General features: G+C 42.6%; 1 protein-coding gene across 1 annotated transcript; it reads right to left on the reverse strand.

Annotated features, from left to right (window-relative positions):
* Window positions 1-1,225: 1,225 nt before the first annotated feature.
* Window positions 1,226-7,713, reverse strand: LOC115673394 (ABC transporter C family member 14-like). The gene is made up of 11 exons (XM_030595547.2): window positions 5,541-7,713; window positions 5,085-5,405; window positions 4,895-4,981; window positions 4,187-4,810; window positions 3,915-4,079; window positions 3,401-3,695; window positions 2,784-2,998; window positions 2,332-2,637; window positions 2,096-2,159; window positions 1,762-2,001; window positions 1,226-1,594 (listed from the first exon to the last, which is right to left on the reverse strand). Exons 1-11 carry the CDS (start codon window positions 7,635-7,637, stop codon window positions 1,494-1,496), a joined length of 4,515 nt encoding a protein of 1,504 aa, XP_030451407.2. The 5' UTR covers window positions 7,638-7,713; the 3' UTR covers window positions 1,226-1,493.
* Between the last annotated feature and the right edge of the window lie 5,918 nt (window positions 7,714-13,631).

A 13,631-nucleotide genomic window follows, 5' to 3' on the forward strand; every position in this document is an offset into this window, starting at 1 on the left:
AACTATAATTGTATAGTTATATTTCTAATTTTAGATGGATAGAGGAAAGACATATGGTTGATCGGATGAACCAGTGATAAGGCGCTTACGAGTTACGATAACCGTTTTATTTCTGGTAAGATCCGTTTTTCTGTTTCTAGAAATAGATTTGGAATAGAAATTCGTTTGATAGCGCAATTTCACTTTTCTATTTCCTCCATAAATAGATTTTGAACGAGAAATGAGGAGTAAAAATATTCTACTTTTTTTAATCCTAGAACAAAAAGAGAAACAGCCCTCACCTCCCCCGGTCGGCCACTGGCCACAACCTCCCCCACCGCCCGTTGATGAATGGAAAAGAGCGTAAGAGGGATATATTTAAGAAGGCCTATCAAACGAATTTCTGTTTCTGGAAGAGATATCTTGTGTTGTTATTAAACACATATTTCCGTTCAGAAACTCGTTCAAGGAATAGAAGTAGAAAAAATCTATTTTTGGTGAGAAATTTATTCTAGGAGTAGGGTGGTTATCGTTCACGGCCCTAAGTGGCTCAAAATGAAATTTGACAATTCAAAACAAATCGGTGGCTTTAGATAGGTAACTCAAATAAAATGAGCAATTTTGTATAAGAGTTGATAAGGTGGCAACATCAATACAAATACGATAAGAGTTATTGGGAAAGGGTTGAAGACCAAAAAAAAATTAGTTGGTCGATTCATCGAAGAAAAGTTAACACTTACTCCAAGTAAAGATATATGAATATCGCGCATAAGGGATGCCAATTCATAGAGCTCTCGTAAGGTACACTAACAAAAATTTGGTAATTTATTGCAACGACCTACAATCGAATTTGGTAATCAATATTGGCAATTGGTACTCGGACATTTCCGACCAAGTTTTCCGTACTCTCGAGGCAAGCGAGCCCCGATTCACATGCACCCTCGGATCTTTTGGATCTCAAGTACCGCCTTTCTCATCTAACGGTGCACGAGAGTTGCACTAACATGCACCAAGTTCCACTCGGAAAATTTGTCGCGTTTCTTCACTTGTCGGGCAATAACACAATGCTTACCACTGCTTCTCTTAGTTAAGGAATTAACACTTGACAAGTCATTCAATCGCATTTCGCAAAAAACGAAAGAAAAAGACATGAAATAAGCAGAAATTTTCTTTAAAAACTTGGATAAATTTATTAGGTACTCACATCCGAGCCGAAACAATACTTTCTTCTCCAAGTACAGCACAACAGTTCTATGATCTATATGATTGTAAGATCCTCTTGATTTAGTACAGAATCTAACGACGCATTTTGCGCCTGAATTGCCCTGATATAACTGGTGTTCCTACTCTAAGGAGCTTAGCTAGAATTACAGGATTCGACGTCGTTTTTCGACATCTTTTCACGACTGTTGATCGCGACAACCCGGGCCCGAGAAATCCCCGGTATTGATTTTCCCTTTTGGACGAGTAGGGCAGGAAACTGTTGGAAACTGAGCAACGGACGGTGGTTGCACTCATAACCCGGACGAGCGGTTTGCATACTCCTGGACCAATGCTCCGAAAAGCGAAGGCCTTTCGAGCAACGCCGAAGGTGTATCGAATTCCATTGCTCTTCCTGTCAAAGTACAAGAAAACTTCTATGTCAAAAATGTCTGCAAGTGAAGCAAGTTACTGGGCATCTGCAACATTAGAAAACAAAAAAGAAGAAGAGAGAAATAGACATATGATTGATTATGCTGAAATATATCCAGTGAACCGAGTTTCAAGGAGGGAATGTCGCACCTGCATCGATGACTAGGACGCGATCACAGTCCATGACGGTGGGGATTCTGTGAGCAATGCTGATAATCGTGCAGGTCGCAAAGTCCTCCCGGATGATCCTTTGGATCACGGCGTCGGTTTGCGAATCCACGGAAGCGGTCGCCTCGTCCATGAACAAGAGGCGGCTGCGCTTTAGCATCACCCTCCCTAGGCAGAGAAGCTGCCTTTGTCCCACACTCCAATTGTCTCCATTGTCAACCACTGCAAATTCCAGGTATATTGATAAATCTTTGGCTGCTAAAGAACAAAAACAAGATTTCACCATCACAATCTTCATCAATGACAAGTTTCGTACCTAAGGAATCGAGTTTATCAGGTTTGGAAGCGATCACATCCTTAAGCTGGCACCTCTCTAGGCTCTGGCATTGACAAAGCCAAATGTGAGTTGTAAGTCCAGATGCAAGGATGCAAAAGGAAATGAGAAAAAAAATATCACAACTTCTCTAATGTGATCCGCGATGCATCAGAAGCGTAATTTGCCGTGGCGAACATGAAGTATGACATTCTCATTATAGCAAAACAGAAACATACCTTCCATATCTCTTCATCGGTGTACTGTCCGACTGGATCGACGTTGCTCCTCACAGTGCCCTCAAACAGGACGGGCTCTTGAGGGATGATCCCAAAGCGGGAGCGGAGATTGTGAAGTCCTAGAGTGCAAATGTTGATGCCGTCTATGATTATCTGCCCTCCTGTCGGCTCCACCAGCCTAAAGAAGACTTGAATGAGAGTGGACTTGCCGCTCCCTGTACGACCGACGACACCAATCTTCTCGCCCCCATGAATGCTAAGAGTAATTCCCTTGAGCACCAAAGGCGTGTTTGTACGATACCTAACCTGCTTGCAGATTGCAGATGATTATTACTGTACCATTCAGAAAAGATTAAAAACAGCCATCGCCGACAAATCAGAAGATTGACAAACACGCCTAACTATATCTGTACTGACAAATCCATTTGAAGGATACTCATAAGTCAAGTTACCTGCAAGTCTTCGAGATCAATATTGCCCCGAGAAGGCCAGTTCGGAGGAGGAAGGCGATCTTTGATTTCCCACGCCGCTTCCGAAGGAATGTTCGCAAATTGCTTTATCCTCTCAACCGAGACCATCCTGTTCTCCACGAAGCAACTCATATATATGGCCCAGAAGAGGACAGCATTGAGGGACAACCCGTAGGAGAGAGATAAACCAACATTCTCTGTGGAATACAGTAAGATGTCAGGCGATTAAAACTAGAGATGCATTATGTGCCTGCTCGGAAAGCCCATAACAAATCCAACACATAAGGGATGTCCATAACTTAGTTTCGATTTCAGTTGAATCTACTGACTCGATGTATGTGCCAGAGTCATCAAGAATATCAAAATTTTTAAACCAGATAGTACCATGACATTTACAAGATGCTCACTTAACAAATGGAGAAGTAAATCTGGTATATATAGAGTCGACATCATTTTGAGTTTTTTGATCATCATAAGAGGAAACGCCTAGCAGATTTTGAGTCGCGTGGAGAGAGAGACTATTTGAAATACACAACACAACCAATGTTGTCATGCTAAATGTTTGGTGTTTGTGTGATCGTGTGTAACCTAAATTGTACCTGGTCTGATAATGTTGCTGGGTAACAAGACCATGAACGCAGCAGAAATGCAGAGCATGAAGCTTCCAATCAATTCCAGACGGAAACCCAGCCACTCGTTGGATCCATTGTTGTGGAAATCCATCCGCAGATTTGCATTAACACGATTCACATTCTCTTGACTGAACCTATCCTGCTTTCTGAAAGAGCGGATTGTCATGACGCCGGCAATGCTTTCCGAGAAATGATGGATTACTGGAGCTTTGGTGATCGAGTCTAGGCGCGTCAGTTCACGAGACGATGAAAGATAGTATCCCTAGGAACAAGAAGCGACTGATTCGTTAATGCAATGTTTACGTAGAAGAGACCACTAAAATTATTGGCTCTCTTTTACAGTAGGCCATATTAAATTAGGCCAATCAAGTGGCAAGTTTTTTGGTAAGCAACGAATGAATTTGAATGCTTATACTTCCCAGATCAAGTATATTCAAAGTATTCGCGAAAAATTAGCTAACTACAAAGAAAAAGCTCATACCCTGTACCAGAAATTTAGCCAGCCAAGTGGTACTATCAAGAAGACGGTCGGCCAAGCATATTGGCACGTGATGATGAAGATACTGAGAACCGTGACATACATGGCAATGGCCATTCCCATGAGAAAGGGAATGAAGATGTCAACGTTTGTCTGATCAGTCGATGCCTGCAGAGCGGAAAATGACAGCCATCACTAAGACACTCTTCACATAAACCGTTATGTACAATCAAAAGACATGCACAGCCTATTAGGGTCAGCCGATCCTTCCTTACCCTGGTTAAAATTCTTCCTGAAGGCGTGGTGTCGAAGAATGACATTGGGGCGTGCAAGATGCTATGGAGTATTTGACTGAAGAAGATCTGTGCTGTCTTCAGCCCCAAAATGGTAACAGAAAAGGCTCTTAGCAGAACCAGCAAAAAGGAAATACCAGCAATGATTGCATAGATGCGAATGAATAAAGAAGGGTTGAATAACGAAGCACGCTCTTCTGCAGTCTCATACGCGAGCCAATAATCTCCGGCCATTATGGACGACTGCCATAAAAGTGAAAGCAGCACCACTCCCACCACACCCCACCATCCAAAGGCTTCAGTGCAGTACAACTTATACACGCGCAAGCTGACTCGACCAGTCTCTCTCTCCTCGTCTTTGATGAGCTTCGAACTTCCCTTATCAGACTTGACTTGGTCTAGAGCCTTGTTCTCGCTGTTGGCTTCCTCGCCATTAGCCTGAGGCCTTTGCTGTTTTGTCAGGGAATTCTCAACCTGCGCAGTGGTGTGTACATCCACGAGCTCCATGGAAGTTTCATGGGCTGCCACTAATGCTTTGAAATCCATGCCAGAGTCGAGCAACTCGTGGTACTTTCCTGATTGCACTATCATCCCATCTCGCATCACCTATGAAAGAACACACCCCATTTAAGAAAAGCAAGGCATGTTCAAATGTTGTGTGGTTAGGGAGAATTAGTAAAGCGTGCTCACCAGTATGAGATCGACATTATGCAAAAAGTCGACTTGGTGAGTAACAAGTAAAATGGTCTTGTCTTTAAGAGCTCCTCTAACACATTCCTGCGTCAGGAACAAGCATCAATAGATGAGCATCCTAGTTCTAGTTATATTGGCGATATCATTATGATCAGACCAAGACAGCGGACTTAAATCATTGCGTTACCTTAAATATTTCTGTCCCGGTATGGGCATCCACAGCACTAAAGACATCATCGAGAAGATAGGTATCGCAATCCTGATAAACAGCTCTTGCTAGCTGAATACGCTGCTTCTGGCCCCCACTGAGGTTGATGCCGCGCTCTCCAATCTCAGTCTGGTCTCCATACTCCATCATGTCCAGGTCCTTCTCTAAGCAGCAGACTTTGATTACTTCCGTGTACCTGTCTTGGTTCATAGGCAAACCAAATAGGATATTCTCTTGGATAGTCCCATTTTGGATCCATGATGTTTGAGCAACATAGGCACTTGTACCACATATCCTGACCTGAAAAGACACAGATGTTGCATTGACATTTGATTTGAGTAATTACAACAAACTTTAGTCTTGAAATTCATAAAGCAGAACCAACAAAGTTTCACTAAAAAAGGTGACCAGTTATTGCTTTATCAGAAACCATACCTCCCCCGATATCTTGTGCATCTCACCAAGAACTGATGCCAGGAGAGATGACTTCCCGGATCCAACAGTCCCGACAATAGCGGTGAGCTGACCCTTCTTAATCTTCATGCTAATATTTTTCAGGACTTCCTCTCCGTTTTCATCGTCCCAGCTAAATACTGCGTCCATAACCTCCACCGCAATACCATCTCCACAAAGTTCCACTCTTTCCACAGAACCGTCCACTAACTCTTTACTCACCATGTACCGATCCAGCCTTCCCAAGGATATCATTGCCTGTGAGAGAGAGATCATCGATTGCGGGAAGGTCCTTATTGGCTCCTGCAAAATTTTGAAAATTGTTGTGGTGGTGAAGACCGTACCGGCATCAAGATGAACTCCCAAGAAGATTGCGGCACCAAATGTGATGGTTGATATCAGCAATGGCGTGCTCCACATCACCACAATATTGCCAGACACCGAGTACATGAACTTGCTGAGCCAACTAAACTCCGATTCACGGAAACTTTGGATCCTCTTGTTGAAGTGTTCTTCCCATGCCTGGAACTTAATCACGCGCATGTAATTGAGCATCTCGTTCGTTGCTTTCATCCTCGAGTCACGATTCTTCATCACATTATACTGAAATCTGTTGTTTCGCCGAGTTCCAAACACAACAAACACAAAAACAGCAATGATTCCAACAACGGCAGCTATAACTGCTCCACCGAGGTAATTGTAGAGGAGCACTAAAGCAACACCGACTTGCAAAGGCATCAACCATATGGAATGTAACTGTAACATCATGTCTGAGAGTTGTTGGGCGTCGACTGCCATGTAGTTCACAATCTGCCCAACCCCATGAGATTGGCGAGCTGAGCACGATAACCTCAACCCTTTCCTGTAGAGCGAAGTAATAAGGGTGGATCTGATGAGCATTCCCAGCTTTTGCGAGTTGAAGTTGAATTGGTGGGTGGTCAAGACTTCGATGGACTTTGCGACAAGAAGGATCAATACGAGGTAATAACCTTCATAAGGGGAATTTCCTTTACCAGCAGTGAAATTGACAAATCCTTGGATGAGAATAGGCCCTACATACATAACGCACAGCCTAACAATTGCGAGAAAGGCCGTGAAGGCAATTTCTCTCCAAAAGCACCGAACCAATGTGGTTCTAACTGGGTGCTTTGATTTTTCGTGGGGCTTAGGCCATTTCATTTCGAACAGCTCCGACATTCTTTCCGCTCTGTGCTCAGGTGATAAGGAAGGAACTTCGTCGATTTTGAGAGGCGATTTGTACCCTTTACTCAGAAGCGGATTCATCCAAAGCCAAAAGGCCTTGGACACGAACGAAGCCGATGCAAAGCTGGTCACATTAGATTTAGTCAAAAGCGGTTCATACTCTGCATCCATCTCTCCATCAGATTCTCGAGCCACCGCTATCCCAGTGGATCCTCTGATGGCAACAAGGAGAAGGGCAACAGACAGAGGGAAAGACACCATGGAGACTATGTCATCCAACCTCAAATCCTCATTGGGGGCTCCTTCTACCGAGGCAAAACGGACGACCCCGGAAATAGCAAACAAACCGATAATGACGAAACTCGCCGCCCAGTAAGCTCTAAGTGACAGTGGATGAGTCTTGGCTTCGAACCTCTTCTCATGGATGATAATCACAGTAACAACTGCATGAGTAATGGCCTGAACCAACCAAAAGAGAGCATTCACCAGCTTCCATGGATACTCCACATCCTTGCCGAAGGCAAGGATGCAGATGATGGTGTAAGAAAATGCTAATAGGACGGTCACAATCAGAGAGAGCTTGAACCAAACATTAGTTCTGAGAATAGCTCTTTGGTTTCGGATCAAGGGCTTATTGAAGTCGGGAATGGAGTGACCCCTGGAAGAGAATCTGGAGAACAGCTTGAGAAGAGAGAATACAAGGAGGGCGAATAGGAAGAGAACGTCAATGGAAGAGAGCAGAGCTCTCTGGGGACATGGGAATAGGAAGATGAACTTCAGCCAATGAAGTATGAGTGAAACAGAGCCATTGTTCTCTGGGGATTCAATCTCTGAGGTTGAACAAGAGAGGGAAGAAATCCAAGATCCAGAAGACATATTCACACCCTTCAGGAAAAATAAGCCAGAAATCAAGTTCTCTGCCCAGTTCTCATCAATCTCTCAATCTCACTCCCTGAAGAAAAAGCAAAACGATCCATTTGAGAAAGTTAGTAAGAATTTATGCCATGACCAATAAAAAAAAAGCAAGAAAGACCCACTACAGAAACAGAGAATTATATCGAAGAAAGTGAATCATCAGTCCTAGAAGGCCAAGAAACGAGGGAAAAATCAGTACCACCTTTCTATTTAACAGAAAAAAAAAAATCTCGGCTCACACAAATTTTGGAAATCTGACAGACTACTGGAGAAGCAGAGGATCAGAGAAGGCTTGAGAAACTGAGATATGCTAGTGCTGTATAATAGCTCGGCGCTAACATAAACCTTATATACGTTCATTAGCTCGTAACAAGACGGGTAGTTTTGAAGATTAAATAGCTGCATCTTTCAGCTCCCAATCATCACATCTTGTCAAGACTTGTAAGTGAACATTACTTTAATCACTTTATTACAGCACAATGATAGAAGGGTTGAAGCAATGACACATAATTACAAGCCCGCTGTTGGATTACGTTCTTCGGCCTGTCGGACGATAAACCGCAACACAACAAGCAAAAGACAACGAGTAAATGAGTCGAGAGGAAAAAATAATGATACCTCGCCAATCAAGAAACCAAAAAGCGAATTGCGAAAGCGGGACTTGCCATGTACAGGCGATGTAACTAAAAGTCTACACACACCGTTGAATCTTGGAAAGACATCGAAAAGGGTTTTAAGTTCAAGGCATATTTGTGGAGAGCAATAAGCTGATCAGAGAAAAACAGAACGATAGAGAGCAGAGGGGTTGAAGTCATTCGGCTTCGACGTGTATCGCACCTCGAGGGAGAGAAGGGCCACGGCCTCCAAAACGACAAGAGCGCCCTGAGGGGGTCGGCCGAAACGACGGCGCGCGGTGGGGGCGTGACGGAATCCGCGCGCTCCAGGTCATGGGCCTGCAGCTCCTGCTCGTCCCGTATGCATCAAACTCCAGAAGAAGACGCACATCAACGCAGAGGGAGGGAGGGAGGGAGGGAGGGAGAGAGAGATTGCGTCAGGAGAATGAGTTGTGCATGGCAAGCGGACAACAATATATGAACAAGACAGACTCGATACGAACTGTTGGTTCTAACTGAAATCAGTGAAATGAACGGTGTTGAATTTTCTTGACGGACGCCATGGTCAGAGAGAGAGAGAGAGAGAGAGGAAGGGAGAGGGAGGGAGAAATTAGAGCAAATCAATAAGTTCCTTGTATGTAATGGCAGAGGAGAAGGTATAGTGTGAAAAATGGGAAAATAATACAGGGAAAGCTGAGCTGTTGTGCTTAGAATTTATGACTTACCAAATAACGTATCTTGGCACGACCATTTTATAATAATTAAATAAAATAAAACTGTAGTTCGTCATGATAAAATTTTAGGATCAAAATTTATTTTTCACCATCTTCACCAACGAGCGACGCAAGATAAACTAATCAGGATGCTTTACTTCGACATCAACTGTACAGTGTTTCGATTTTTTGGAACGGAAATTTGCGTCATCAAAGTATGGAAAATTTTCCCGGACTGTACCGGTGGCAAAAAAGGAAAGTCAACGCTGGGCTGATCACGGGATAAGTGTTGAAAAAGGAGAAATTATTTTCATTTTTCGGTCCACCGGTGATAAATCGAGCGAGAAATTCGAAGAAGAAGAAGAAGAAATTGAACAAGGCAATGAAGTAGCGGTGTTCGATTCGCACATGAACTCACGTGTTGGCCAAGATTGGCGGGATGCCCATTAAGAAGCAAAACCTAAAATCCCACGTGCGGTGACATCGCGTGGGTGCACTTTCAGGTGGAGGCGGTGACCGTTCTTGCCTGCCCATGCCGACAGTTACGCTTCGTGAGTACTACATGTAACGGTCCATTTTTAAGGTGCAAATCACTTGCAACAACGTTCGACAAGATTTTGTGGCAATCGGTATTCATAGGGTGCGTGCAACTCAAAGCTTGCATAGTCCGGATTTTTTTCACTACGGTTGTTAAGAGGGTGAAACGAACTGTGCATGCCTCATCTTAATACTTTAGCCCATTGCAAAAGAATTCCAGATAAAAAAGAGGGTTTGCCTTTCGAGATACCGATAAGCGGGGCAAGAACCTCACACTCTAAACGCATCTATAGCCGCAACAAGTAATCCCAGGTCATAAAAAAGGTTATGGATATTATTGCATCGGTACCAAATAGTGAAGAAAAAAAAAGCTTTCGGTTCACCAAAAAAAATCAACTCTAATCGCGTTTCGAGGCAAAATTCTAAACTTAATCGATGGTACTTTCCAGGTCCCCCGCCAGCCCCATTGATGTGATTAACTTCCCAAAGTGGGAAAAAGCCAATCGATATCGAAGGTTAGGCAGCCGAGCTAATGATAATTCTGGCCATTACGTGAAATCGCAGAAAGTGTCCTCCCTTTCTTTTTATCGAGCATGGTGACGTGGCGATATCTGGACCAAGCAGCGGCCGGTGGTCAGGCTGAAGGGGGGGCGACGTGCTCAGACGCGCGTGGTTGTGCGTGGTCAAATCTGGGCTGCGAAATTTGCGGTGTTGAAGTGGGGAAGAACGCGGTGCTGGGCGGGGCGGGGCTTTGTCTTGGCGTTCATCAATGCTTGATTTTTGACTTTGACTGTTCGGGGCAGGGCTCCGAATATTCTTCTCCGGTTAGATAGAACATGGTGTAACCCTCCCAACTTGGAATCGACAGACCTCTTTAAAAAAAAAAAAAAAACTCAAAAAAATAAATTAATATATATATATGTATATTGAACAAAATGAATTTTGAGTCCACGTGACTAGAGGCTGGCTCACACTTATTAAATTGTAACGCCATTCTTAGGGGCACGACTCGAGATCGAATCTCGACGAGAGTAGTGGGTGGCGAATTGATCATAGTAGCCTCGGCGTTGCACGCGCGTGAAAAAAATGAGGGCTGGAATCCTCTAATTTCAAGAGAAAATGAGGTGATTGGACTAACTTCTCATAAGTAGTGATCAACAGATGAGCAGCGCGGTCTAGGCGCGTGAGCTAAATGGACAGGGTTGAACGAAAATCTCACGTGAGAAAGCCCTCGGCCCAGAAAAACCATTCGTAAATTTTTATGATATGGGTAGATGTAGGCAACATGTTATTTCTAGCCTGGCCTGAGCCTCTATTATGAATGTATTTCGAAAATGCCATAAAACTATAAGTTTTCGCCACATCGATTTGAAAAACGTGTCTCGATGATTAGCTTAAACACCATCGACTAAACTACAAATGTTTTTGCTTCTATTTTTGTTCCCCTTCTTTGCGATTTTCTTGTAAAAGGGCATTTGATATTTTTTGAATATGACAGATATTCTTTGTCTGGTAAAACATGGTTTAATCATGAGAATTTGGAATCGACACGCCTAGAGGCGGAGGGAGTTTTAAATTAAGAGAAAGTTGCGGTATGGTAATTTCCATTTTGCAAGGCTTGCACCTCTTAATCAAATTACTCGCGCGAGGGAGAGTGCTAAGTGCCCAATCTACTACAATTGACGTGGGATTGCTTCTTTAACAAAGAAGAAAAGAGAATTGAAATCCTCTTTATTTTAAGATAATAAACAGGCATACCCTAAATTGATTGGATAAACTTCTTCACACATCGATGGGAGGACGCATCTCGATCGTTCCTTTATCAATTTGACTAAGTCATTCGACACCGTTCGAACATCTGACCCATTCTTGTAGAGTGCGATATCGACACACCTCAGCAAAATAAAACACAAAATCCTCCAAGTTACTCCTAAGAGGTGAATGTCATGTAATCTAACTAGTTATATCTAATTTAGCAAAAAAAGAAAGAAAAAACCAATTTCGCTTGTCCAAAAATCAGCAAAAGGACATATAAAAAAGTGGGTGGACTTGCACATTCATATAAAATCAGAAGACCCGGATGAGATCCTTGCCCACCACGTTTCTCCAAATATAAGTCGCCAAAAAAAAAAGGTGGACGACTTCATTTAACCCTTTGAGGCTTTGACCCTATCAATAATCACAAGGAGACGACCCCCAAGTCCTTCTCTTTAATTTTTAGTTTTTGTTAATCATTGCATTAAAAAACAAAAACTAGTGACAAGGGAAGGGCCCGCCACCGCTCTTTGTATACACACATATGCACAACTATCATATTCCAACCCCATGACTCGTTTGTCCAATGAAACAAAAGATTTGAATTGTATGCGCCTGTCTTCGACAGGGAAATTGTTCGATCAGTCTTGAACATATTACACAAATGTCAATTTAGTCACGAATTTTTCAATTTTTACCAATTTAATCCTAAACCTTTATTCGGAATTCCCGTGTAGTCTTTCCGCTGCGTGTCTCGTGTGGTGGCCGGCGATGAATGGACCACCACGTTAGCGAAAGGCTCTGTTGGAATTTCGCGCAAAAATTTTGGACTAAAAAGTTAAAGAATTTAGAGCTAAATTAGTATCGATACCATAAATTCAAAACCGATCGAGTAATTTTTCCCGGTCGTCAATCCGACGAGTGGCTAAGGATGTTGTTTCTTTTCTTCTGGGTACGACAACGACAACCCCTTCATTTCTTTTCCCTCCAGGCAAATTTCTTTCTGCCCAAGCAAATTTCCGGGTCAAAAATAGCGAAGCTGATGTTGATTTGTCTTGCGAAAAACGACTGCTAAGTCATTTCGTATGCTATCTAGGGAGACAGGGACCCCGCAAAGCCTACAATTTTTTTTTTCTCACCCGGGTTTAAATCACGAGATGAATTTCTCGGAATCTTCTTGTTCACTTTATTTTACGTATTTTTTCCAGACAATATGAGGCTCTCTTCCACGGGTGTTGAACTCGCTCGCTTGTGCTTCGTGGTTTTATTGGTCTTCCCGAAATAGAAAGAGACGTGCTATGTGATAGTGTTTACACCAAAAAGTGAAAAAAAATCATGGAAATAGGCATCGGGAGCTTTGGCGTCGGTAACTTACCGATAGTTCGCAACTTACCGATAGTGGGTGAGCAGAGGATCGGCATCAGCAACTTACCGATAGTTAGATGTCAATAACAAAACTGCTTATGGATAAGGGTGGTTATTTGAACGTGGAGAGTGCCTAGAAAATAAGAAGATAATAACCACCGTTAGGAAGTTACTTTTTATTTAAAATTTAAAAGTTGTAAACGCTTGTACGGGATTATAAATATCCCAAGTTTGTATTTTAAAGACCCCCGAAATCAACAACAGAACTCACGTTCTTTATCAGTTTATCTTTCTTTTATCTTTACATTTCCTACACTCGTACCTTTACATTTGGCCAAGGCCATTATTTTCCTGCAATTTACAAGCTTTAATTCTTTAGGAGTAGTTCTAATGCTCAGATTCACGTCGCCGAGTCGTCCTCCGATATGAATCTTCATCCTTGGTGCTTCGTCGTCGAGTCAAATCCCGGCGTAGTACCGCCGCTCTTTCAAGCTTCGTCCTCGAGTCAAATTCCGTCGAAGTTTGTTTCAATAGTACTTCCTAAACTTTTCCGTCGAGTCAAACTCCGGTTTGGTTTAGGTTTGTACAATTCCACGTTGATTTTTATGATCGCTTGGATATTTCCTGTCAAATCACCACAGAACCCGCCCTTCAATTAAAAGCCGAAGATCCATTTTCGGTGTTTGTTTCCTTACGGATCAAATTACGGAGAAACAGACAGTCTTTTAAGTTTTTTGGTTGGCCAAGGCTAATGAAAATTTCGAATGATTTGAATATTGATTTCGGTTTCGATTAATGTTAAAGCTCGGTTTGTTTCGCGAAGAATGAACAATATGGAAATATTTTTGTAAAAGTGATAACTTGTATCGCTTAAAATGATTAGCCGATGAAAATATTTTCACTATCAATAACAATTCATGTCTATAAATTTTCGTAGACCTTGGAAATATTTTTTTGGTTTGTTCGTTTTT

This window comes from Syzygium oleosum, unplaced genomic scaffold (genome assembly GCF_021117445.2).
Source record: "Syzygium oleosum isolate NSW1041296 unplaced genomic scaffold, Sole_v2.1 Sole_v2.09, whole genome shotgun sequence".
Taxonomy (NCBI): Eukaryota; Viridiplantae; Streptophyta; class Magnoliopsida; order Myrtales; family Myrtaceae; genus Syzygium; species Syzygium oleosum.